This window comes from Rhipicephalus microplus, unplaced genomic scaffold (genome assembly GCF_043290135.1).
Source record: "Rhipicephalus microplus isolate Deutch F79 unplaced genomic scaffold, USDA_Rmic scaffold_21, whole genome shotgun sequence".
Classification (NCBI taxonomy): Eukaryota; Metazoa; Arthropoda; class Arachnida; order Ixodida; family Ixodidae; genus Rhipicephalus; species Rhipicephalus microplus.
The window spans coordinates 1,103,774-1,131,567 of record NW_027464594.1 but is presented as its reverse complement, the minus strand read 5'-3'; the positions used below and the strand labels follow the sequence as shown (position 1 = coordinate 1,131,567).

Sequence of the window (27,794 nt, the reverse complement as noted above, 5' to 3'; positions counted from 1 at the left end):
CGAGGTGATAGCGGCTACGCTCTGTATATTAAGGCCCCGCTTTGATTTTGGTTGGGCGATTTGGCCAGGAAAATGTAGCAATCACGGACTCCGTTAGACTTTGTTCTTGTCCACAATTCGACTACATCTATAGACCACTATCACGCCTGCTTCTGAAAACATATCTAATATCTCAATTGGAGTCAAGTTGACATCGACATCTCGAACGAGGCCTTTGACACAAGCTAGGTGAGGTGGAATGAATGCGCTCACCGGGTTAGTAGCGAATACCGAGCATTTTAGTAGGTCTCGAACACAGAGCTGGTCAGACGAGAAGCAGAAAATGCCACCCTTGCTGAACTGCCTGGCCTCTGTGAAGCTCTGGTAGTGAGTTATAGTGGCTTTCAGCTCCATCTGAATCATTTTTGGATAATTCATCTGTATGATACCGTTGTTGCTTGAGACAAATGCCACAGAAACGGATGAGATGCCATTGCGTAGAAACAAGTAGACTGGTGATTCATGCGGAGAAAGAGAAGCAGACCAGAGGAAAGCCCTGGTCCAGGTGAGGAAAACGGCATTTGTCTGATATTACTATCTGAAAACACACTCGCTAATCAAAAATGACACTATATAAACGCCTAGAAAAAAATATTAAAAAATCAATCACAACTACTAAATCCTGGGCCAAACCCTGAGAGCAGGCAAACGTCAGTGCTCCTGTCTGTCGCCGCTTGAAACCGCCTGCTTAGCCCCCTTGGCTTTTGCAGCCTACAAATTATCAATCAATAATGACGATTCTCTGTCAGCCACTAGAGGTAGAGCGTCCACCCTCTAGTTACCCACTGGACCTGCATGTCCTGGGCACCTGATCAACCTTCAAGTGTTGTTCCATTCGGTCCCTAAAAGGTTCCGAATTTTTAATGGCCGTCGGTATTTCAAAAAAGTCGGCACGCCTCTCTCAAATCCGATATTATGGTGATGTACGCCTGCCCGACATTTCGCTCTCTATTTTTAATCGCCAATGCGACGACGAAAAACTTGACCTTAGGCAATCGAAGACGTATATAGTGATGCAATGGACATCATGCTTCTCTTGTCGCTGCAAGCAATTGATTATGGCGCATTTTTCCTTATATTTAAGAAGGCGTCAACTGGAGCACGCTCTAACTGCTTCTAGTTTCCTGGTCTTTTTTTATTTGCTCCTTTTTCCTTTCGTTGTGTCGCTCCCCCCATGATCATATTCCTGGAGATAGGGGTGATTGAGATTTGCTTTCGAACTGGTCATAGTATATTCACCAGCTCCTCGTCAAAGTTTTCGGTTGTGGTGGAATAACCACCCTTATCAAGATCTCTCTTACCGGATTCATTAAGCTGAACCCGCAACGGTGGTCAAGTGGCTAAGGCACTCGGCTGCTGACCCGCAGATCGCGTAATGGAATCCCGACCGTGGCGGCACCATTCTCTATTGAGCCGACAGTGCTTGTGGTCCATGTGCTTATACCTCGGTGCACGTTAAATAACACCAGGTAGTTGAAATTTCCGAAGCACTCTACTACGGCGACTGTCATGATCATATGATGGTTCCGGGACGTTAAACCCCAAGAATTATATTGTTATGGCTTTGTGTGGCTGAGACGGTATCTTTGAGAGATTAATGTGCCAGTCTTCAGCTCGGTATACGTGTTATGCACGCCGATCTCGAGAAGCTCGTTAGTCGGAGTGCCTGCTGGTAAGTCTCAAGCTGCCTTGTTAGCCCCTCTTACAACAAAGTCTACTCGCCGTTTCTCACTCTTGTCGAGCAGGTGTAAACAAGCGGAGGACCAGCTTTCTTCCCTGTTACGACTACCTCAAAGTATGCACGATGCATTCCACGAGGAGTAAAACAGAAACCCCGCTGAGATGGCTCCGTGCGAGGTTCTTGCTCGTAAGTAATACGCACGGCAGAATTATGGAGATGCACACAAATCTCTTAAAAGCGGAAGGCACCATAGACATCATAGAGTTCAAACGGGGGTCTCTTCAATTGTATTAGAATCACACGAAATTTTTTCTACAATGTATGGGTGTGATTATCCGTGGCATCACGACTCACCACTGACCCTCTACCATATCTCGTAGTGTTGCGATGAAAGGACAAATAAACTCCATAGCCTAAAGCGTAAGGAAAGAATAGATGCCTTTTCAGAGCAATAAGAGGCACTCTTCACTAGCTCGAACTCGGAGGCGCAACTAGTGCTTGTGGGACAGCTCCAGCTGGCGGCACAAGCCAGTGGAGCCTTGGACATGGGGCCCCACAAAACTAGTTCCTAAATTGTTTCATTTTCTCCCAATTAAAAAATTTCTTCTTCCTGGTCAGCCGTGCACGTTGGTTTGCTTTTCTGCTTGCCAGTGCTTGGAAAGGGTGGGTTACCAATAGCACATAGCCCCGCTTGCCTACCTTTTTTTTAATTTAGCTATATTGTGGAGTCACATGGCTCTAAGCACAAATAGACACAAAAAAATTACATCAAACCAACGCAACAACAAGGAGCTATAGAACCATTAACGAAAGATCAACAGATGGAACAGTACAACTCCAATACAAGGAAATAAGTACACATTTACGTATTTTCCACAATTTTGTTATAAGAACTTCTCCATTGAGATTATTCTCAACTTCCTCGGGTAGTTTGTCCAATGCGCTTATGGATCTCGAAAAACAAGATTATAAATGTACCGTTTGAACAGCTGCAATCCTGTATCTTTTTCTTGTTATGAAACCGATCACTTGTGTGCACTATGTGACGCTTATTATAATAATGATTGTTAATTTGTAATAAACTATTGTATATGAAATACAAACAATTTAGTCTGCTTCGGCACGTCGAGCTCCAAGTGCAACTGGACCAATGAATTTCATCATATCAGTGACACTATCGATGCGTTTGTAGTTGTTACAGATAAATCGGACAGCTGATCTTTGAATTATCTCACGTTTAACAACATTTTTTCGTCTGTAGGGGTCCTATAGGCATGAGGCATATTCCAGACATGGCCAGACGAGTGCTTTATACGCGGCTAAGCTGACGTTCAATGAGTATTTTGCGAGCTTGTATTGAATAAACCAGAGTGATTTAAAGCAATGGTGCATATTGCAGTGATGTGAAAATTTCAGTTCAAATTTTGTGTGATGTTAACTCCGAAATATCTAACAGCCGTTGTTTCCTTTAGTATAATGCAGTCTACAGAATAAGAATGGTGTAAAATGTTTTTCTTCCTGCATATACTGAGAAATAAGCATTTATCCCCGCTTAAGAACATGTTCCGTTTCTTGCACCAGTCTGAAACTTCAGCGAGGCCTCTCTGGAGTGACATCTAGTCAGCCTCAGATTTAACGTGGTGTAAAAGACGCAGCCATCTGCAAAAAACTCTGTCTTGGCATCGCAGGGTTTTACATTTAAAATATCGTTTATATAGGTGAAGAATCAAATCGGACCCAAAACTGACCCCTGCGGTACTCCTGAAGTTACCTGAAAGGTCCCTGAGCAATACTTATCCACCTGTACATATTGGTGCCTGTCTTCCAGACATGCCCGAATGAGCTGAATCAGTTTGCTATTCATTCCAATGTCGTAGAAGTTATGTATTAGGTAATTATGTGGAACTTTGTCGAAAGCCTTTGCGTAGTCCAAAAATATAGCATCTACCTGTTCTTTGTTGTTAATGGCAAGTGAAAAATCATCAAATACAATAAGCACCTCTGTCGATGTTGACAGACCACGCCAAAACCCAGGCTGGCCATCGAATAGCGAGCAATTTTCTTAAAAAAATGTGATAGAGTGTCAGAAAATAATCTGTTATTTCAAAGCTTGTGGAAGTGAAAGATATTGGGCGGCAGTTACATACACGCAAGCGATAAGCTTATTAGTTTATAGGAAGAATACGAGCACCCCTCTTGTCTAACGAAAACAAACACTGCGTTTGAGAAGCGTTATAAGTAACGAACTAGTACTGCGAAATTCACTCTGTGGAACACCGCAAGAAGATCGTAGGGATGTTATCTTGGCTACCAGCTTTTTATCATTGAGAATAAGCAGCAAATTAAAAAATTCTTCTTGGTGAACAAGATCCTGCTTGAAAAATAAACCCACCAGGCTTATTAACATCATTAGTTTCTTTCATTGCTCATACGGATTGGAAGTATCTGTTAAATTCATCCGCTACTGCTTTATCATTGGAGACTAGTGTACCGTCTATCAATAAACCGGATTTGTTGTCGCCTGAATACCTCCAAAATTTTCCGGGCGCTTTCTTGAGGAAACTGACTACACTATTTGTAAAAAAGATGTTCCCAGCTCTCCTAACCTCATTTTTCAGTGCTGCGCCTAATGTGGTAATGGTAGAGTACCGTGGCTGGCCTGAGCGTCTGTCTTCTAAGATTTTTTTTCCTGTGTAGTATCTCTCTCGTAACCCAGAGGTCCTGCTCCTTTTCTTCATCTTGTGAGGAACAAACATCGCAGTAGCATCCAAACAAATTTCTTTAAATTTTCACTACAATTATTTCACATTTTCATCAGCATTAAAACCATCTGAATTCAATTCTGAATATTCTAAAACACTCTCATTATCGGCGCTGTTGAAGTCTTTCGCAACAATCACTGCCTTACTTCTGCTGTAGCGCTTCTGGAAGGAGAAGGTACCAAATACTGACTCATGATCAAAGAGAGCGTTTGTGATAACAACATAGTCACATCGGATACTTGCACTTATAAACAGTAAATCAAGCATATGCTTAACGGTAGCAGTGATTCTAGTAGGGGTAGAAACAATCTGAATGAGACCACATGAAAATGCAAGGTCCATAAAGGTAGAAGTGCCTAACATTTACGTACACTGGTTTATTGATGACAAATCAATATCCGGTAAATTTAAAACCCCAGCTACAATGAATTTTACGTTAGCACCCCGGAAGCGCCCTACATTATGGTAAAGTTGCCCAAGAAAGCGAAGAACTGCTGACGGTTGACGGTAAATTACGCTGACCACAATTGCATTACCGTAATCTTCAGTTTTGCAAAAGATGCTCTAATATTCTGAAATAGCCGACCAAATTATTACATTTATGCTTTCCTTGATTACAATAGGTACTCCCACGCCTCGCGTTTGTTTTTCACATCTGAGTATTTAATTAGCTGTGGGAACTATTTCGTTATCAGTCAGTGCAGTGTGCAACCAGGTCTCTGTCAGCAGAGTAACGTGTGGATCGCGGTCATAAAGGAGGGCTTCAAGTTCAGCTGTTTTGTTCATGACACTTTGCGCATATAAAAAAAGTAGCCGTAAATGACACGTGTCATTACCCCGTCATTTGGACGCCCCATTTGCAGTGTTTTCTTGCACAGTTTGTAGTCTCGTTTGCCTTGCGCGCAGTTTCTTTGCTGCCGTACGAGTGGTCAATGCAACATTGCAATGTGAATAGTGATTTTCATTACCTCTTGTAGTGGCACCATCTGAATGCGTACCAGGCTCGGCAAGCTTGCGCCCTTGGTTAGTTTTCTCGTCCCCCACGTGCGTCACCTTATTGATAACCAGCTCATCATACTTGAGATACACTTTATCATTACGTGCGCGGCTATCTTTAACGGTCGATCACAGCTGCTTCCTCATTTTCTGAATTCCGAGAGAATAGTCTTCTGACAACGAGCCCCCGGTGTTCTTTAGTTTTCTTGCAATTTTTAGCAGTTGCGTTTTTTCATTGAAATTGAACAAGCGCATAATAACTTGACGCTGTTTGTTTACTATCTTTCTGCCGAGGCGGTGAATGCGTTCAAGGCTGCTTACTTGAATTCCTAGCCTATTTTCGATAATATCTCTCAAAACAGCTTCCTTCATAGCCTCAACCGTCTACGTTTCACTTTCATCAATCCCATAGATAATCAAATTATTCCGTGAATTTTCATTCTTAAGATCAACTTTTTTTTTCAGTAGAAATTCTGTCCTTTCGTACAACCTTGAGACAAGACCCTCACACTCTTCTACCCTTAGTACAGTCTTTGAGCATGACAGCAGCTTCTGTTTCATTGAGGCCAACCTTTTGTTATTTTCAGTGACGTGACTTTCGAAGCTTTCCCGCACAGACTTAAGCCCGCTTTTGGTCTTCTTCTGATTACTTGTTTCTTCCAGTTTGATTTTTTGTTCGTGCCTATTTTGCCTGTTCATGCCGGTCGTGCTTGCTACCAAGAGTAACGGTGTTTCAAAGGTGGCTTTTATTGAAAGGACCCATAGAGCTGCATACCTACTCTTCTTTTGCTGTCCCTGCTTTTCTCTTATGTTTTGAAGATATTCAAATAACTATTCTCAAATTATTCATATTTATGACCAGACTAGCGAAACACAAGGCCTGAGTCTTCAGCAAACTTTTGCAGAAACACCGCTGGCGCACAAACTGGTACCTACTGGGCGTGCAACAGCATGCCGTGACGAAACGAACACTAACGGCAGCACACATACACAGCGCTCGTACACTGCACTCGTACATAGCAAATACACAGCGCGCACATACAGAGAAGCTGGGAAAATTAAAAATTATACAGGTGCAAAAAGAAAAGTAGAACGGAATGGCTTGGAGGTGAGCCAGATTACAGACGAGCTGAATACCATGTAAGTGACATGGGAATTACTACAATCCCTTAACAAGGTGTCGGCAACCTGCGAGCTGCAGCCCGCATGTAACCGTTGAGGTGATATACAATGTGGCCCTCAGCATGCCGTCCGAGCTCTACCCTCTTGTTCTCGCCTCTCACCTGAAGGCGAACACAGCAGTTCTGACTTTAAATGGATTGATTGATTGATTTGTAGGATTTAACGTCCCAAAACTACCATATGTTTGTAAGAGACACCGTAGTGGAAGGCTCCGGAAATTTCGACCACCTGGGGTTCTTTAACGTGCTACAAAATCTGAGCACACGGGCCTACGACGTTTCCGTCTCTATCGGAAATGCAGCCGCCGCAGCCGGGATATGAACCCACGACCTGCGGGTCAGCAGCCGAGTACCTTAGCACTAGACCACCATGGCGGGGCTGACCTTAAATGGTTTCCACTTGTAACTTTTCTTTGTAAGTAGTGACTTTATGGCACCTGCGTCAAAAGGAAACGTTAAATAAATATATTCATTGCAATTTTTCACGTTCTTTTTAATTTGTAAACTTTTTCGGCCATTTACTGCAACGCCATTCCTTCTCACCCCGCTACCCTGCTTTATCGTGGAGCACCCGCCAAGGCTGCTTCAAGCAACTGAACTCTTCATCTGAAAAGGTCGCTGACCCCTCACTTGTACTACATTCAATATAATACTGGACGATCAAGTTAGGGAAGAGAGACAGTTTTAGTTGTTTCTTACCGTACCACTCCCCGGTCCTCCACGATTCTGTGATATGAAGCTTCAACCTGCATTGATAAAAATGATACGTCGTTCAGGGCTGCTGTGATGTAGTCAAAGGAATTAATATGGTAATAGTGCGGATAAAATGATAGATAACAATATGTTACCACTGTAAGTTCGTTCCTGGACACTCGCCAGTGATCTTGTGATTCAGAACCACATGACCCAAAGATGGCTTTGACGCTTATAGTGCACAACGTAGAGAAAGCATTCACTGGTGAATAAATTTCCCTCATTTGTGTTAGATTACGTGCATTGTACGAAAAAAGTTTCCAGCATACAGTCCTCAGACGTGAAACAACTATATCAACATCACCATCATCATCATCATGCTAACTCCCCCACTGCAGACCATAGGCCTCTCTCATGCTGCGCAAACAAACCCTGTTTTGTGCCGTTTGCTGCCACGTTATACCTGTAAACGTCCTATTCTAATGTTTCAATCTTACTTTCCGGTTCCCGCTTATCCGGTTCCCGCTTACACGTTTGTCTTCTCTGAGAATTCAATCAGTGACCCTTAATAACCAGGAGTTATTTTACCTACCGTACGACGTTACCGCTAATGACTCCAGTGGAATTTTCTGTTGCTGGAATTTCGTCCCTTATCGACAGACTTAAACTTTCATCATCGGCTGGTGTCGACAACATTAACTCTAAACTGTTAAAAAACACTAAACAAATTATTGCAGTGTATTTGTCGATGTTGTTTTCATTGTCGCTTAAAACAGGAATGCTGCCAGAAGACTGGAAAGTGGGGAAGGTCATTCCGGTCCACAAATCAGGTAACAAACAGTCACCCCTAAATTACCGCCCCATTTCACTAACCAGCGTCTCATGCAAAATCATGGAACACGTCATATACACTCACATAATAAACTTTCTGGACGCTAACAATTTCTTTCATTCTTCCCAGCATGTATTTCGTAAATCTTTATCTTGTGAAACACAACTAGCTTTATTTACTCATGATTTGCACGCTAATCTTGACCGTAACTTCCAGACTGATGCAATCTTTCTAGACTTCGCTAAAGCTTTCGATAAGGTACCACACAAACGCCTGTTACTAAAACTTGCCCAGTTGAATCTGCACCCCGAAATTCTTGCATGGATTTCAGAATTTCTTGCTAACCGTTCCCAGTTTGTCGATATTAGAAATAAACATTCTAGCTCTCTCTCGGTAACATCGGGAGTCCCCCAAGGTTCCGTCCTCGGACCCCTTCTGTTTCTAATATATATTAACGATTTACCCATGCATGTATCTTCTCATATCCGCATGTTTGCCGATGATTGTGTTCTATACCGCAAAATTACTAACCCCTCTGATCAAACTGCACTTCAAAATGACCTTCATCGTGTACAGCAATGGTGCGACCTGTGGTTGATGGAGCTTAACCCCTTTAAATGCAAACTCGTTTCTTTTCAACGCCAGCATAATCCCTTGCATTTTTCTTACGTAATAACTAACTCCGCTCTTGAACAAAATAAATCCTATAAATACCTACGCGTCACCTAATCCAGTGATCTTTCATGGCGCACGCATATCACGAACGTCATATCATCAGCGAACCGAACTCTGGGTTGTTTGAAGCGTCATTTGCGTCATGCCCCACCTGACATCAAACTTCTCGCCTATAAATCTTTAATCCGAACTAAACTAGAAGATGCAGCTCCCATATGGAGCCCGCATCAGGTATACTTGATAAATGAATTAGAGTCTGTGCAAAACCGCGCCACTTGGTTCATACATTCTTCATATTCATATAACATAAGCATATCATCCCTTAAACGTGAAACTGGTCTTTCGAATCTTTCAGTGCGCCGCCGCATTACCAGCCTTTGTTTGCTACACAAGTTCTTTCACAGCCCTCTTAATCAAGCACCCTACATCGTCCCACCGACGCGCATATCTCACCGCACTGCCCACGCGTTTCAAATTGCCCGTCCACATGCTCGCACTACTTCTTTTTCTGCCTCTTTTTTCCCCCGTGTAGCAGTGGACTGGAATGGCCTTCCCTGTGACGTTCCAGCCATCACGTGTCCATCAACATTTAAAGAGAAGGTCACCACGCACATTTCCATTTGAAAACCTGTGTACATTTACCTGTAACCCACCCCTTATGTAATACCCCCTACATGGGGGTCTTTAAGGTATTAAAGTGATGTGATGTGATGTGCTGTGCAACGTGCCCGGTACATGCCCATTTCTTTTTCTTGATTTCAACTATGATGTCGTTAACAGCTGTCTGTTTTCTGACCCACTCTTTTCTCTTCCTATCTCTTCAGCATACACCTATTATTTATTTTTCATCAATCGCTGCGTCCACATCAATTCTAGTGACATCCTTTTTTCTAAAACTCCAGGTTTCTGTTGCTCAGGTAATTGCCGGCAAGATGCACCTGCTATATATCTTCTCTTGAGGAATGGTGGCAAACCACCATTCATATTATGAGAATGCTTGCCGAATAGGCTCTACCCCATTCATATTTTTCTAGTTACTTCATTCTCATGGTTTGGCTCTGCGGTTACTACCGGTACTAAGTACACATATTCTTTTACAACGTCCAATGCCTCGCCGACTATCGCAAATAGCTGTTATCAGCAGAGACTGTTGCTCATTACATTAGTTTTATGCATAATAGTTCTTCTTTTCATGTCCAGTTAGGTAATCATAAGCTTTAGGTTGCTACCTGAGTTACTCATCAATGTAATGTCATCAGCGAATTACAGGCTACTAGGATTATTTCCGCTAATGTTTATTTTGGACTCTTCCCTTTCTAGGGCCCTAAAAACCTCCTGTAAACTCGCGAAGAACTGCATTAGATATATCATGTCTCCCTGCAATTACACCTTTCTTACTAGCATTCTTTCGTTTCAGTTTTTGAGGGTTATGATTGATTACTGTGGATCCGCGGTAGATTTCGTCTAATATGTTTGTATAGCCATCGTCGATAGCCTGATTCCGAAGTGCCTGCATGACTACTGATGTCTCGACCAATCTAAATTCTTTCTCGTAATTTATGAAGGCTATGTATTTATGAAGGCTATATAGAGTTCGTTTTAATCCACCCTAAAACAACTGAGCGTTTTATGAAAATGTTCATTGCTCAACGAGAAAAGTAATGCTGTAGTACACATTGCAGGAAGAATGTTCCCGGAAATTCGAGGCTCTTTCTAAGCTTGGAGGCCAGGATGGCTAGAAAACGTTTGTTTGATTTAAGGTTATTTGAACTACGTGCCACACGGGCAAATTTTCGAAAAACATTATAGCTGATTCCTCTGACACAGAAATCAGTATAACTTGAAAGTGAAATTTGCTTTCACAGAAGTCGGTGAGCATTTATTGTGCATTGTCTCACCACAAACGTGAAAAAAATAATGCTAAGCAAGAAATTGTAATGTTACGCGAAAAATGGCAAGCAGTTCCAAACGGTCAACACTCTGCTTCATTAGAAAGGACGCATGGAAAGAACATACACAGGATGAGCGTGAACTAGCAACTGTCACAGCTCGGCACCCAAAGCGTACTACTGAAACAAAAAGAATAACGGACGAAACGAACGCACTGTATGAGTGCAACCTAATATTTGTGATAGATTTAATTCAATTATGTGAGTAACGCACTCCTTTTGGAAAGCAAGCGCTGCAGTAAGCGAAGTGACCTTCGTGTTCTCTCAAACGTGCAGTGAGACCACAAGACCTCACAACCAATGCCATCGCGAGAACAATGCGCGCACATGGCCATCGCGTGGGCCAGAGAACGTTTATATACCACGAATTTTAAATGCGCATTTCTAGAGTTACTGTTTATGCTACCTAAAGGAAGCATATACAGTAACTCTACGCTTTTTGAGCCTATTGTGGCATCTCACTGATGATGACGAAAAGGCACGGAAGGCAATGAACTCGTAGTACCGTCAACGACAGGTGGTGTATACAAATCATTCTACGTTGAAACGCTTGAGGAATTTTTTTCTTTGTTAGCTATAGTGGCTTCGCGCCGCGCGTTCAGGAGCGAAGGGTCAATGGTTTGGTTCTCAGTACTGGATTTTCTATTGCGATAGCAATTGTGTAGAAACTCTCGGCTGGATTGTGCCGCCAGCATTGACTTCGACGTCAGCGTCGATGTCATTCACCGTATATGTATACGTATCTATATACATGAAAACGTAAAAAAATCCAGGAAAAAGCACTACGGCTTGCGAAATCGAACGTTGGACCTCTGCGTCGTGATGGTGAGGCGTTACCCACTAAGCCACCCCGGAGAACATTCTTCACTGTTCAAATAGCAAGATATTTGTATCTACCACTTACTGCTGCTGTGTTTTCGGCATTACCAGAAAGATGGTGCAATGAGCGCATTTTACCACATCGTGCAGCGGCGCCCGCTCTAATCTCCTACGCGTACTTTGCCAGTCTTAGAGAAGGGGAGCGACGCTCCTTCGCGCGCATTTATCTCGTGGTGGCGAAGAGGGGAGAATCGTATGCCTTGGCTGGCCTCGGGCTTTACGTGGAACAATTCTGCTGAAGTTACCGGGCGCACAAAGGTCACTGCAATAATTATAGTCTCCTTTCGCGAAAAGCGGGTGTTTTTCAGACTCAGTGAAGTAACAAACTACATGCTTATTCGCGTGCATTCGTACCTGTGAGCACGTTTCATGCGTAATTTGTGTGCGAAAAACGCGGGGCACGTTTATATCTGCTTTCCATTCTGCGCGTGATTCTCATATTGTTGCTGTCGTGTTCAGTGCTTCGCCTTTGCGGCAAGGCTGTGACTTCTTTATGTTTTTTTTTCTTGGTCATATCTTTGAATGTATATTTTACGGCGTCATATATGTGACAGAAATATGCCAGTGTAGTTGTGGTGGACCCAGCATAAAACACCTTCGTGTTGAAAAAACAACGCTTTACACATATTTTCTTATCGCTCGTGCTCCACTGTGGGAAACGCTTCTTGAAAACTTTCAGTCTGCCTCTCAGGAAACGTGTTTGCGGTTGTCACTTGCTGAAGTGAGAGTTACGGGTTCGAGCCCGGCTGCGTCAGGTAGATTTCAATAGAGGCAAAATATTTAGGCTTTGTACTGTGCGATGTCACTGTACGTTAAAGAGCACCAGATGGTGTAGTTTTCTGGAAGCCCCCTTCTCCATCTTTCATATTCACCTCATGGTTTTGATACTTCACACTCCATTTGTTATTGATAATATTGATTACCCTAAAGGGACAATAAAGGCAACTTCTACGTCGACGTTGATTGTTGAAGTAGCGGTCCATAACGGATGTGTTAGTTTTATTCCAAAAAAGGTTCCATTTCGAAATAAAATCACGTTTTGGTGGTTGGCATCAGGTTGGCGCACTTAAATTACCCGCCTCAAGAAGCGGACCTGACCGGACCGATTCACGTCACTGTTGCCGTGCACAACGTTGCCCGTCTTTACTGCGGAAGTAGCAGTAGACCGATCGAAAGCAGTGGGAGCCACAGCAGCAATGACGGTCTTTGATCAGTGTTATAACACACATAACAATCAATCAAGGACTGCCATATTGTAGTTACACCGATGTGCAACGTCGCAAGTATGAGCACCTCTTGGTACCGCATAGGTATCGTCGCCTTAAAGTGGCTGGGTTCTGAGGTGGAGCCTGATACTCCAACAGCACAACGTTGACGTTCGATAGAAAAGGGAAAGCTAAACGCTAATGCAGACGCATTGAGCCGTGCGTTTTAGTTAGTACCTTGCGTGCGTTTTAGTTAGTACCTAAAAATAATGTTGCTTTTTTGAGAAGACGGGGCTTCTGTATAGGAGCTAGACAAATGTGCAAGGTTGCAAGTATGAGCAGCTTTTGGTGCCACAAAAGTATCGTTGCCAACTATTGGAACTGGCAAATGTAAATGCGTGGGCAGGACACTTCGGCATAAAGAGGACCAAGGATAGAATTTTCCTTGAGTTTTATTGGCCGAAATGTTGGAAGGATATCGAAGACTTTGCACGCTCATGTGAAACTTGTCAGAAAGCGGGGAAATACACCGACAAGTGTAAGGCAGCTGTGAAGCTTGTGCCATTCACAAAACCTTCTCGGCGCCTAGTATTTGATATCGTCCGGCCATTTCCAGAGTCGAGGCAAGGTTGTTGGTACATCCTCATGGCCCTCTGTGTAGCCACAAAGTTTCGAGAAGCGATACCACTTAAGGAGCTCTATTCCCCTCGTGTCGCGGATGCACTTCTATATATATTTGCACGCGTTGAATTTCCGTCTGAAATCTAATGCGACAACGGTAGTGTTTTCACCAGGTGCATTACCTGTACCTTTTTGGATAAGTGCCCAATAAAAGTAGTACACAGCTGGGTTCATCACCCGCAATCTAATATGGTAGAGTGTTTGCAGTTCGTTCTGAAACGGATACTGAGATCTCTTTGCTACGAGCACAAATGAGACTGGGAAGCGCGTATTCTTCCCGCTGTGTTCGATTTGAGATCAGCTCCCCATGAAAGCACTGGTTTTAGCCATGCAGAGCTTGTGTATAGCAGAAGTTTGGGAAAACCATTGCGAATGCTACACGAATCTTGGGAGGGATTCGATGAGGACCCTATGTAGTTACGTATGTTCTAGACCTCCTTAAATGGCTTGGAGAAACGAAAGATCAAGTGGAAAGCCACATGAAGGCTGCTCAAGTGTTGTCGAAGGAGTACTACGACAAATCGGTGAAGAAACGCACCTTTAAATAGGGTAACTTTAACATAACATAACTTTATTTTCCTTAAATACTCCTTGAGGGGGTATTACATGAGGGGTGGGTTAACATATAATTATTTTTGTAGCCACAAGTTTTTATCACGAAATGTGGACACATAATCGATCAAAAACGATGATGAGTATTCAGTGGTGACGACATCATGGGGAAGGTCATTCCAGTCTTTTGCTGTCCGGAAAAGATGGACATAGAAAAGGTGGTCGTCTTAATCCTCGGCCAGGCAACTTGAAGCGAATGACACGTGCGGTGAGATATGCTGGCCGGTGGGGCGATGTAGGGATGACGAAGGGTGCTGTAAAAAAACTTAAGAAGGCTGAGACTTGAGAATTACCTGGCATTCTAAGTCAGGTAATGCTGCTGCAGCCGTGCAGGAAGAACAATCGTGAGGTTAATTGGGATGGGTCTGCCGAAGTAAAATCGATGCTTCCTGACACCAATAATGAAGTGAAATTAGGAAGGCGGCTGAACAAAATTTACCACAGTAACTTTATGAAACCACACGTTCGACGTCAAGTGGTCGTAAATCTGCTTTTCAGTGCTCCAGAGAAAGAAGGAACAGAAATTTTCACTTCTAGTGATGTAATCAAAAGGGGATTCGATGTGATCTTGGAACAGTTGAACCTGGAGCCTAGGGTTAGTTAAGTCCAGAAGGAGGACTTCAGAAGGGTTGTTTCCGAGTTTGAAGACGTGTTTTGGAACCGTCCTGGAAACACAACAGTGATTGAACACCATATTCAGCTAACTTGTGAGGAGCCAATCCGTAGCAAGCCGTATCGATGTTCCCCTGTGCAAAAGCAGATCTTGAAAGAGAAGATCGATAAAATGCTGGAGTTTCGAGCTAAATTCTTCCAGGAAGACAGTGCTGGTAACTGAAGGCAAGTTTTGTATTTCAGTTGAAAACTGATCTGCAGGGAAGAGACATACTGTACCTTTGAAAAGGAATACGCTTGCCTCGTGTGGGCCATTCAAAAGCTAGGTTGTGATGTCTCTGGTTCGAGGTTTTTGGTCGAAACAGACCACTGTCCTCTAACCTGGTTAAATACCATGTCTCCTAAAAGTGGCCGGTTACTGAGGTTGAGCATGATACTCCATTAGCACAATTTGTACGTTCGCTACAAGAAAGGGAAGCTAAACGCTAATGCAGACGCATTGAGCCGTGCGTTTTAGTTAGTACCTTCTCTACCTTTCGGTCTTTCACTGGCGAGTCGGGGCAAAACTTTGTCCTCATCACGGCCTTAGCTGAGCGCTCTCGTCTAGAGTGATCTCAAGAGGCCAACTTTATGTTGTATTCTATTTGATTACGTTGTTGTGCGTGTAAAAATTTGAGTTCTCATTATAAGAGTTGCGTAACACATAAGCCCCTTTATGTAGAGGGAACGAAATTCCGATAGACCCGTAGCTAGGTATATGTTGTACCACACTTTGTCAGGTGTTCTGTCAGGTAACTGAGGGCACTTGCTTGTGTCCTGTGTTGTCTGTCGTCTAACCGTTCTTGACAAGTTGTAGAACCATGGACAAGTGCTGAGACCCGAAAGCGTCTGAAGAGACGAGCGAAGCTAGTCGACAAGTTGTGGCGACAAGTCAGTGGAGCTGGGATTCGTCCTCAAGATTCGGATGTGTTCACGAAACTGAGCATGGAGCTACATCCTCCCCATGGCCCTGGAGGCAAACCTGGAGGGACCTGGCGAACGAGCGCGCCCGATATACGAGCCACGTGGAAGCGGCTCGTCTCTCCGGCACGTTGTCTGACGGCGGGTGTGTTGTTATGCCTGGGAGTCGACACTGAACGTCATTGCCTCTGCAAACACAATCTTTATCAAGGCCTGTGAGCGAGCCTGCCTGACGTCATCATCTCAACGACGTTATGCAAGCGGCGCCATCCAGTCTGGCAAGTCTTACGCAATGGGTGGCAACATCACTCGTCCTAGGGTGCAACCCAGTGCAGCGGTTCCAGAATTGAGGATCATGACGCAATGCAGCAGTGGTTCCTGGCTGGAGGAATCTGACAGCACGGCCAGCGGCGCTTCTTATTGGACGTTCGTTACCTAAAGGACCACCCGGTATATATAAAAAAAGCCAAGAAGCGTGTTGCCAGCAGCGGACCTATGCGTCAGAGAGCAGTCGACGTATGCGTCAGAAAGATGACATCTCGGCTCTTCAAGTCCCTAAGCTGTCGACACCAGTGCCGAATTTCTAACGCCTCTATTTCTATGCTGTACACAAACCTCGCCTTAGCCCTCCGTCGTCTTTTCCGCTCGTCTATCAGCTCTACGCAGAAGCAGTCGCGTGCTGAGAAACACACGCTACCAAACAGCTGCTCATGTTGGCGGTGAGTTTCGGAGCAGTGGCGCCTTCGGAATTGTGTTGGCGCTGCGCTTCGCAACAGAGGTCGTGTAGGTTCTCTACTGTAAACATTCTAAGGGCGCTACCACTAGACAATAAATCACCCAATCGTGCGAGCTGATGCAGCACCCAGTATATCATTATAAGACTATATGTCCACTACCTACGTCTACTCTTGGCTGTTCCTCTGGTAAGTAGTGCAAAGGACTCTGGATAAGCTTGGTACAACTCTCTATGATACGTGGAAATCTTCAAACTAGTTACAATCACCACCATGGTGCATCTGTAGCTAAGGTGCTCGGCTGCTGACCTGGTTGTTGACGGGTTTGATCCTGGGTGAGGGGGTTGCATTTTGCGGGAGGCGAAGTGGTAGGGGCCCGTTTACTGTGCGATGCCAGTGCGCATTAAAGACCAGATGGTCAAATTTTCTGCAGACCACTTTTTGGTGTCTCCCAGCATCATATCGTAGTTTCGGGGCCTAAAACCCCACATATCACTATTATTTATTTCGCAATACACAAGCTCTAATTCTGCTCCTCTGCCACGCAATATTGCTTACGTTAACGCGTTTTCTCGCTGAAACATGGCGCTAAGCTTGAGAATTCGGCATTTGAGAAACTATAAAACTTGCGTGGTGCCGGAGACAATAGTAAACACAAATACATCATTCTGTGGTCCGTGGTCGTTCACCTGCATGCGATGCAGAAAGCCTGATCTGGAATTCACTTTGAACCCTTGCTTTATTTTCAAGTGTGTGTAACAGCTAATAACAACGCTGCCTAAATCGGTCAATGTTATGTCTGCAAAAGGAAAGAAGTTCCTACTTTTTGGTGAACAATACGCAATGTTCAGTGCAATGTGAAGGACAAGATGGTTGTGTCCTCCCATCTTGTTCTCGTGTTAATTAGCGCTAAAGATTGTCTAGTGTTGTTAGCTCATTACCTCTTACGGTGTAATAGCACCTTATCAATATGTTTTGCATATCACGTCCATAAAATGACATTGCATGCTTACGCGTAGTTAGGTCAAGACGTTATGGCACCTTCTTTACAAGATATGGTACATAAGTTCGTCCATTTCAATGCAGTTGCCCTTGTGCAGAGCTGACGTGGCAAACGTATGCTTGGGCCTTTTCCTTGGAAATGACAAAGAAGCCAAAGTTTCTTGTCTTGTCGCGTGTAGGAGAGACCAACAGCATTCCCCTAATCTAACTGAGGCATTTCTGTTTTTATTTTAATTGTACCTCAGTTGAACATTTTGGCTGGCACCACAACAATCACGAAGAACCAAACATGAGTTATACATACTTGAAAATTTCATTTACTGGATAATTTTAACGTGACTGTTAACCTTACTGGGACCTACTCACAACGGCGAGCTAAGTGGCATCAAAGTGTGAAGGTTTTATATTGGTGTGTGCTGTGAAACTGCGTAAGTAAATGTCTAGTGCCAGGGAACCATATCTGAATAATGCCTGCGTCTTTGCGTTATTCTGCACTCTACCCAGTTTCTTTCTATACAGCAGCAGCTCACAAGTATGTACAAACAGTTGTAAGAACTTTCGGACATAACCTGCTCTTGAGCCCCGCCTCAACAGCTCTCTAGGCAGTGTTAGTGCCGGGGTACCCAGGTGTTTTACTTACCCAATTCCTCTCGTTTTTGGGTACTTTACATGGTGGCGTTTGGCGAACAGAATAAATAGAGAAGAGCACAGAAGAACGTGAGAACGTGGAACATACAGCCTCTAGAGGTCATCAGTAGAAACTGGATTTATAGCCATAACAATCGGGTTTTAGGCGCTATAAATAGGCAGGTAATTCACAGTTTTAGCCCCCAAAAGTCCAAGTGTAGGCACAAAAAAGGTTAAAAATGAAATTTTTTAATAATCACGTGTGGGACCTCTATTTATGACTGGAAATTAAAAAAATCTTTCAGTTTATGACGTTCAAAAGGTGCCAGTGCTTTAGCATAACCCTGAAATTTTCCCTGAGGGTTTGCAAAACACGGTGTATTCTTTTATTGTGCAGCACGGTGAGTTAAGCGCCTACTGCCGAAAAAAACACGCCCCTAGGTCTCTTTATTTTAGCATTCAAGACAAGGAATGCATAGCAGAAAATAGCGAGACCGCTAATAGCCTAAAAGGGTCTTTTAGCTTCATATAAAACGGGACTAATCGCACAGAGTCCATTTCTCGTCTGAGAACACCTCAAGACGCCTCACCAGGTTTGAGCACTTGGAGCAGGCAAGAGAAATGCATGCACTGGGCGCTCACAATTTCGTCTGCCAGGGTTTGCAACGCTAAGCACCCCTAAAGGGGTGAAATTGCAGACTGGACAATGCTTGTCCTTCATCTCACGGGCTCGTGCCGAGTATGCTGCAGGTGACATATACAGAAATGATACTGCGTACGTCAAGAAGTACGCGTCATAGCGAGTAAATTTTTAAGGCAACGTGAGTACTTTGTGCAAATGACTGCTTGAATAGAATAATGAAAGTTGATAGAAATATTAAAACATACAAACAGAATCTGCTCATGTTATTTGTTCAAATTTGTATGAAGTGAGATGTGAGACAAAGCTACCTTCCTTTCGTCTATGTTGGTGTTCTTGCCGTTCTCGAATCATGCCGGTTCCAGCCCTGAGAATTATTCGCAATTCATTGAGCATCGTCCTTTAGAACAGTTGCATTGGTGCGACAATGTGTATCGTGGTAGGAATACATCATGCATGCCAGCTTCTCTAAAGTGTGCGCATACAAGGATACATCTTACAGAAGAAGGCAGTATATATAATACAGAGAACACCGAAACCACTTGGGCATATAATGCGAATCTAGCCTTGCGTGTGCAAGACGTGTTGATGCATTTGCGTCGTGCGAACTTCCGGCTCCAATTTGTTCCAATACCGACGAGGGCAGCGAAAAAATTCGGCTTGCCAAGGCTACACTGGGCAAGCGGCCAAGGTTTCAAGCTAAATGTTCAAGCAAATATTTCTCAAGTGACATTATGAAGTGCCCTTTAGCAAGTGACAAACAAAAGGAAAACCATGCCGACATCAGATTTTTTTTACCTACATTCTAGTTCCACCTGACAACTCTCCATGGTTTTGCATGTGTTCTTCATCGTCTTGCGGCTGCACAGAAGCCCCTCCTGCTCCCCCTACTCGTGCGAGCAGATGCTGTGGAGATGCCGAGCAGAGGTCGCAGCGCAGATAAATTGATGTGTAGAGGCTAATGGGCTTTCCTATTGGCAAAGAGGCCTTGTAGGCTTGACTGTGCTAAAAGAAACTTCTGATATGTCATATAGGTTGCACCCCATTAGGTTCCGAAAACCCCATTTTTCCGTTAAGATCAATACCATTCTCAACTGTCTCGAAAGCAAAATTTGAGGCTAAGCAGTGCTCATATAGACAGTGACTTTCAAATAGGCGTGTATCAGCAGTTACAGAAACTTATGCAGAAACTTCAAATATAGGTATATAAAGGCACTAAAACCCTATAAAAGCCCTTCTTAGCATATAATTTTTGCTAACACATCAGAGTGGTACAATAGAAATACAAGAGAAAAAACAGGCATTTGCCTATAGTGTAGTTTTTAGTCATCAGCAATAAAAATTTAATACCAGGAACGACAGAACTATTGAAGCCGCTCGCTCAGTATTCCAATAAAATTTATGTGCACTTGTCATACATTCAAGTACGGTAACCTTAGTTTAAGTTACTCTACATTAAAGTATGTGTGCCTGTACCACTTACCAGTACTGAAGTACTGAAGAACTGTGTGCCTGTGCCACATTTCAGTACGGGAACATCAGTTTAAGTTGCTGCAAAGAGTCTGAGCAGCAAACTGAAGCACTGGAGAACTGTGTTCATGTACCACTTTTCAGTGGGTAACTTCAGTTGAAGTTGCTGGCAAGAGTACGGGCAGAAAGTGGTTGCTGACCACATGACACTATAGCCCAAAAAAAACACGGGCGGCTTCAACACTAACTTCAGATGGGGGCCAGCCTCGACGCAGTGGAAGCACAATCATCTGCGCGTGGCATCACGCCATATATCGCTCTTGATGGGCGTTGTATCTGGCACACGAGGTGCCCTACGGGCTTAAAATTTGAGGCGGAGTGGGCGTTGTCTGCACGTAGGCACTTGGCGTCCCGATCTGCGCATAGTGCAAAGCAGGTCGCCTGAGCACCTCGGAGTACGTTAGTCGAGGCACATCATTTGGAGACACATCAGTCGCGGCTCTCGTATGGCTGGCTGAATTTCTTCTCGGAAAACTTCAGCAAGAGACAGCTCTAGGCCAACATCAGGTCACTGCAGTTTCTGTAGTTCCTCCCTGACAACTGATTCGACGAGTTATCAGGAGGTGTCAAGATTAGCCGTGACGCCTGCCAGGTAGACTCCTGCTGATTCCCTGGCTACGTCGTGGTTGCATCGTCAGGCTCTCTGCTGCAGCATAGCTTCGATGGTTGTTGCTTCCTACCGAAACTAAGCAATAGCTTGAGGCGGACTGTGAACGAGGCCCGCGAGCAACTCTTTTTCTACCCTATGCATGAATTAACACACCTTCTTGTCTTCCATCATGGCGGGATCAACTTTCTTGATAAGGTGGGGCATATCCTCTGCGTACATCACGACAGTTTTGTTACGGAGAGCTGCTTCTGTGTTTTTCCAGCGATCACAGTTGCCGAATGTACTCAGGAGTGGTCGCCGAAACTTTTGCCAGGATGTCAGAGATGCCTCGTTGTTTTCGAACCATTTCGAACCTCGTTGTTTTCGGAGACCTTCAAATCAATTTTGACGTTGAGCAGCTTCCACGTCGTACTAGCCTAAATTTCCTACTCTCGCGATATGTTCTAACTGGTGTTCGGCGTCTTCGTATGGGTCACCGTGGACCACTTTCGAAGTGACAGGTTGGCTCGCGATGAGCGATGCCATCTGCCTCGGCATAACTTGGCTCGTCATAGTGGTGGTGTCGCTTGTCTGCGTCGCCGATGCCCTTGACAGTGAGGGAAGTCGTCCTAATTCTGGCGAGTCCCCTCAGCTATGGCGGCCGACCCATTGATGCACTGGTGTAAGCGCCATGTCTTCCGCCTAGTCAGTGCATGGAGTTCGCTCTCGTGTGGCACTCGGAACGATCTACCCGGCAACTCCACCAGAAATTGCAACTAGCTTGCAAGAAAGATGTTCTATTTACACGGTTTATAAAGTGCAAACTTCTTTCCTAAACCAAGAAGCATAGCAGTTAGGAATACAAAGAGATAGAGAAGAATGGCAGGGAGGTTAACCAAGCTTGGCTTGGTTGGCTGCCCAACAATTGGGGTGGGGGAAAGGGAAAATAAAAGAAAGGTTAGAGTTAGAAAAGAAGAGGATTAAAAAGAGAAGGATGAATAGTCAGCTCTAGACTACAGAGCACCACTCACACTGTTTTTTTCACAAGTGGTCGTGAAGTCTCGTGGTCCTTAAGAACTAAAAGAGGGCTTTCGTGGCTTCGCGCGTATGAGAAACCGTCGGCCAAGGTCCCAGGGTCTTCTTTTCGGTAAGCGGCCGTGTATCCAGCTGACCGAGCTTGGCTTCCATAATACGTCGTTTATACTGGTATCCTGGGTAGTGACATTGAATTGGCTCAAGCGTTTCTTCGCAGGCGCAGATGTTCCATGCCGAAGTGCTCGCCATTTAAAGGAGACGAGTGTACGCATTTGTAAATGCCACGCCCAACCTCATGCGACACAGTAAAGTTCCAGCGCATCGTCGGAGCCCGGATGGCAAACGAATTTGAGAGTTTGGGTTGATCGAATACAGGTGCGTGTTGGAGACACTCGGCGTATTCCATTGTAGGAGAATTATGCGGTGAGCAAGTGATTGTAGTCGCCTTGCAGCGTCCGTTCTCAAGAGTGGTAAAGGCGTACGCAGGTCTGGGTAATGAAACTGTATGAAGGTCTGTAGTCCTCACGAGCCTCTGCTCCAAACACTGTCGTTTTCATCTTCACGCGCGTTGGCTGCTCGTTCAAAGCGCGTGCCCATGCAGGGCCCGCTGGTGCACTGCGGCCGGTTTCATCTGTTGAAGTGGTACCGTCAGCGTTTCTCTTCGTCTCCGATTTCTGTGTTTTATTGAGCGTTGGCAATCTCACGTGGCAATAATCTCTAGAGACTACATTGCGACATAATTATGACACTTGTTTTTTCATTGTGAACTACTTCATTGTGAAATATTTACTGCATATATATATATATATATATATATATATATATATATATATATATATATATATACAACCAGGTAGAGTAGGTAGAGTAGGTAAAGGTAGCCAGAGTCTGGCCTGCATCAGGTCAGACTCTGGCTGAAACCTCAAAATAAACCACGTTGTGACTGCTCACGGACGATCTACTTGACTGCTTGCAACGCACGGCCACTCAACTACCATGCCTGCATATATATATATATATATATATATATATATATATATGCTTATATATATATATATATATATATATATATATATATATATATATATATATATATATATATATATATATATATGTATGTATTGTTATGAGACAATGTCCCACAAAAGCGGTTAGATAGGCGCGGAGAAAGACGACGTGATTTTGATGTAGGGCCCTCTTTGTGGGTATGCGCCAGGGTAACAAGGATCATCATCATTAGCTTTTGTTCTACATCTTGGCTTGCGCGTTGGCGCTGTGTAAATATATCTTCAAATGCCTAGTTTCGTGTGTACCTTCATGTAACATTTTGGTGGAGGTTCCGGGGTACAACGCACGACGGAGTTACGCAGCGGACGCCTAGTCGCTGCTTCCGGCATGTCCAACGGCAGTGACGCTATCAACTGCCACGCCCAATGCATCAACGGTGCCGACCTCTCCTGATTTTCTCGTGGCCGCTCCACCCCGCGATCCCGGCAACTTTTCGGGAACGGAAGGCGAGGACGTTGATGAGTGGCTTAAACTCTACGAGCTCGTCAGCAAAACCACAGGTGGGACCCAACCTTGATGCTGGCAAACATCTTTTATTTGCACGGAACGGCCAAGGCATGGTTTATTAACAACGTGGACGCGATCATGAGCTGGAACGTATGCAAGACAGAGTTACGCGAATTGTTTGGTCAATCTGCCAGCTGCAAACATGCCGCTAAGAAAGAACTTGGCGCACGTGTTCAGACGTCCACGGAGTCTTACCTGGTTTAACTGGCAATGTGCTGACCCTTTGCCGTAAAATATATCGAACCATGGCTGAAGCAGACAAGGCAGCGCACGTGCTCAAGGGCATCGCAGACGATGCATTTAGCCTCCTTGTGTGCAAAGGCTGTTCCACCGTGCAAGATGTTACCTTGTAGCGCCAACGCTTTTAAGAGGCTAAAAGCCGTCGCATTGCCCACCACTTTACGCGCATTCCCAACACTGCTGCGACGTCAACTTACGAGCATCTTCGTATGTCATCATCATCATCAGCCTGACTAAGTCCACTGCAGGACAAAGGCCTCTCCCATGTTCCGCCAGTTGACCCAGTCCTGTGCTTGCTGCTGCCAATTTATACCCCCAAACTTCTTAATCTCATCTGTCCACCTAATCTTCTGTCCTCCCCTAACCTGCTTGCCTTCTCTAGGAATCCAGTTAGTTACCCTTAATGAACAGCGGTTATCCTGTGTACGCGCTACATGCCCGGCCTATGTCAATTTCCTCTTCTTGATTTCGACTATGATATCCTTAACCCCCGTTTGACCCCTAATCCACTCTGCTCTGTTCTTGTCTTTTAATATTACACCTACCATTTTTCTCTCCATTGCTTGCTGCGTCGTTCTCAATTTAAGCTGAACCCTCTTTGTAAGTCTCCAGGTTTCTGCCCCGTAGCTAAGCACCGGCAAGGTACAGCTGTTATATATTTTCATCTTGAGGGATTGTGGCAATATACCTGTCATAATTTCACGGCCAAAGTGCCCCACCCCATTTTTATTCTTCTAGTTACTTCAATCTTGTGGTTTCGCTCCGCGATCATTACCTGCCCTATGTAGACATATTCTTTTACAACTTGAAGCGCAATATTACCTATCTCGAAGCGCTGCTCTTTCCCAAGGTTGTTGTACATTACTTTCGTTTTCTGCAGATTGATATTAAGACCGACCTTTCTTCTCTTCTTGTCTAACTCCTTCATCATAGGCTGCAATCCGTCCCCTGAGTTACTCAGCAATGTAATCTCATCGGCGAAGCACAGGTTACTAAGGTACTCTCCTATTACTCTTATCCCTAACAGTTCCCATTCTAGGCTTCTGAAAATCTCTTGTAAGCATGCGGTAAATAGCGTTGGGGAGATTGTGTCCCCCTGCCTTGCACCCTTCTTGATTGGTATTCTGTTGCTTTCTTTATGAAGCACTATGGTAGCAGTTGATCCCCTGTAGATTTCTTCCAGGATGCTTATATATACTTCATCGACGCCTTAATACCGCAGTGTCTGCATGACGGCTGATATTTCTACTGAATTAAACGCCTTCTCGTAATTTATGAAGGCTATGTATAGTGGTTGGTTATACTCTGACCACTTCTCTATTACCTGATTGATAGTATGAATGTGGTCGATTGTTGCGTAGCCTGTTTGAAATCCTGCTTGTTCCTTAGGTTCATTGAATTCTAATGTCTTCTTTACTCTGTTAGCAATTACCTTTGCAAATAGCTTGTTTACTACTGAGAGCAAGCTGATCAGCCTATAATTCTTTAAGTCGTTATCATCTTTCTTATGTATTAGGTTGACGTTAGCATCCTTCTAAGACTCTGGTAATCTTCCAGTAAGGAAACACCTCGTAAACAGGGTGCCTAGTTTTTCTAACACAATCTGTCCTTCATCTTTCAGCAGATCTAATGTAACCTGATCCTCACCAGCAGCTTTGCCTCTTTGCATGCTCCCAAAGCTTTTCTAACTTCTTCTATCATTACTGGTGGGGTGTCATCTAGGTTACTGCTAGTTTTTATTGTATTAAGGTCGTGGTTGTCCCGGCTACTGTACAGATCTCTGTATAACTCTTCCGCTGTTTTAACTATCCTATCCATATTGGTAGTTATTGTGCCTTCTTTGTCGCTTAGTGCATACATCCAATTTTTGCCTATTCCAAGTTTCCTCTTCACTGCTTTGATGCTTCCTCCGTTTTTCAGAGCGTGTTCAATTCTCTCTATGTTATACCTTCTTACATCGCGCACCTTACGCCTATGTATCAACTTTGAAAGCTCTGCCAGTTCTATTTTGTCTGTTGTACTTGAGACTTTCATGATGTGATGCTTGTTAATGAGATCCTTCGTTTGCTAAGAAAGCTTGCCAGTGTCCTGTCTAACTACCCTACCTCCAACTTCAACTTCACACTCCGTAATGATACTACTCAGATTATTATTCATTGTGTCTACGCTAAGGTTGGTTACCTCACTAAGAGCCGAGTACCTGTTCTGAAGCGAGACTCTGAATTCCTGTACTTTCCCTCTCAGTGGTAGCTCATTGATTGGCTTCTTTCGTATTGTTTCTGTCGTTCCTTCATCAAGTCTAGGCGAATTCGAGATCGTGCCAATATATGGTAACTTCATCGTACCTTGCCAACCACTTGCACATCCTGCACGATGCCTGGGTGTGCACTCATTATAAAGTCTATTTCATTCTTATTTTCGTCATTAGGGCTCCTCTATGTCCACTTGCGGTTTTTTCGTTTTCGGTAGAAGGTATTCAAAAGCCGTAAATTATTGCGTTTTGCGAATGTTACTAGTAGCTCTCCTCTGGCGTTTCTAGTACCGATGCCATAATCTCCTACTGCCTGGTCTCCAGCCTGCTTCTTCCATACCTTTGCATTAAAGTCTCCCATCAGTAAAGTATACTGTGTTTTTGCCGTACTCATTGCCGATTCCGCGTCTTCATAGAAGCTTTCAGATGAAGCGTCATCATGGCTGCATGTAGGCGCGTAAGCGTGTACCACCTTCATCTTGTATCTCTTATTGAGTTAAACAACGATACCTACCACCCTTTCATTTATGCTATAGTAATGCTCTATGTTGCCACCTATGTTTCTGTGAATTTAGGAACCCCACTCCCAGTTCTCTTCTGTCAGCCAAGCTCCGATAGCAAAGGACGTGCCCATTCTGTAGCACCGTATAGACCTCACCTGTCCTCCAAACCTCAATGAGCGCTATTATATCCCATTTAACACCCTCTAGCTCCTCGAATAGTACAGCTAGACTGTACTATTCTGACTGATAGCTAGGCTATCACCAGATAAGGTTCTAGCGTTAAAAGTTGCCAAGTTCATGTTCCAATGGCGGCCTGTCTGGATCCAGAGATTCTTAGCACCCTCTGCTGTGTTGCAGATCTGACCACCGCCGAGGTCAGTTGCTTCGCAGCTGCTGGGGACTGAGGGCCGTGAGTTATTTGACGTATGCATGTGGGAGGTAGTGGTCATATACTGCATCAGGGTGGCCAATCCTGCTCTTTTGAGGGAGTGCGTTCCCGGTGGTGGTTACCGGTGAGGCCGCACCCCAGGCCTCTTAATTCAGTTCCATCCACACGCGGATTTTTTTTTTATCCGGTTGCGAACTTCGCGGCACCGGGATTTGAACTACGGACCTGTTGCAAGCGAGGCGGATGCTCTAACCACTACGCATCGCCGCCGAACTCGTATAGCGACCCAGCCCAATTCACACTCCTGTGACATCACGAGAATCGTACGCCGCGAAATCGAGGCCACATCACCCGCACCCTTGAGAGCACTAGCACCGAGTGATCCTCTGCCGACCATATCGCTAATACAGACCGTTGTTCACCAAAAACTAGCCAACGCGGGTATTCACACGGTCTGTTCTGTGCACCGTCCCGACGCTGTCAGTTCATCTACCTCCAGCCACCCACACCATTATCACCGCCCTGCTCCGCGTAGCCGTGATCTAAATGCGTCGAGGATGCTTGACGACAGGCCGATTTGCTTTCTATGTGAACGAGCGGGACACATTTCCCGCCATTGCCGAAGCATGTGGGCCTTACCGTATCGGGCTAACTCAAGCTTTTGCAATTTCCACTCACCAGCCCATCTCTATGGCCAGGAACTACCACGGCGTGCTGGCTCAGCTAGGTACGACCCAACCATTACAACCGTTGCCCAGTACATTCGCTCACCTTTACCTCGACGTAGATTTTCCCGGTCTCCGCCGTCACCCCGTACCCCGTCGTCATCTTCTGCCCGGTGGTTTTCTTCAGAAAACTAACGGCTGCAGCTCCTGGAGGTGGCGCTGCTGATACGACTTGCTCTTCGATTCCTCTGTTGACGC

At 44.6% G+C, this 27,794-nt stretch overlaps 1 protein-coding gene across 3 annotated transcripts in view; it reads right to left on the bottom strand.

Annotated features, from left to right (window-relative positions):
• Positions 1 to 27,794, bottom strand: part of LOC142785383 (uncharacterized) — a 255,405-nt gene that overhangs the window by 54,675 nt on the left and 172,936 nt on the right. For all 3 annotated transcript variants that reach the window (XM_075883863.1, XM_075883864.1, XM_075883862.1), the window contains one exon: positions 7,359 to 7,405. In XM_075883863.1, the coding sequence (XP_075739978.1) occupies positions 7,359 to 7,405 (47 nt within the window). The remainder of the gene's footprint in view (positions 1 to 7,358; positions 7,406 to 27,794) is intronic.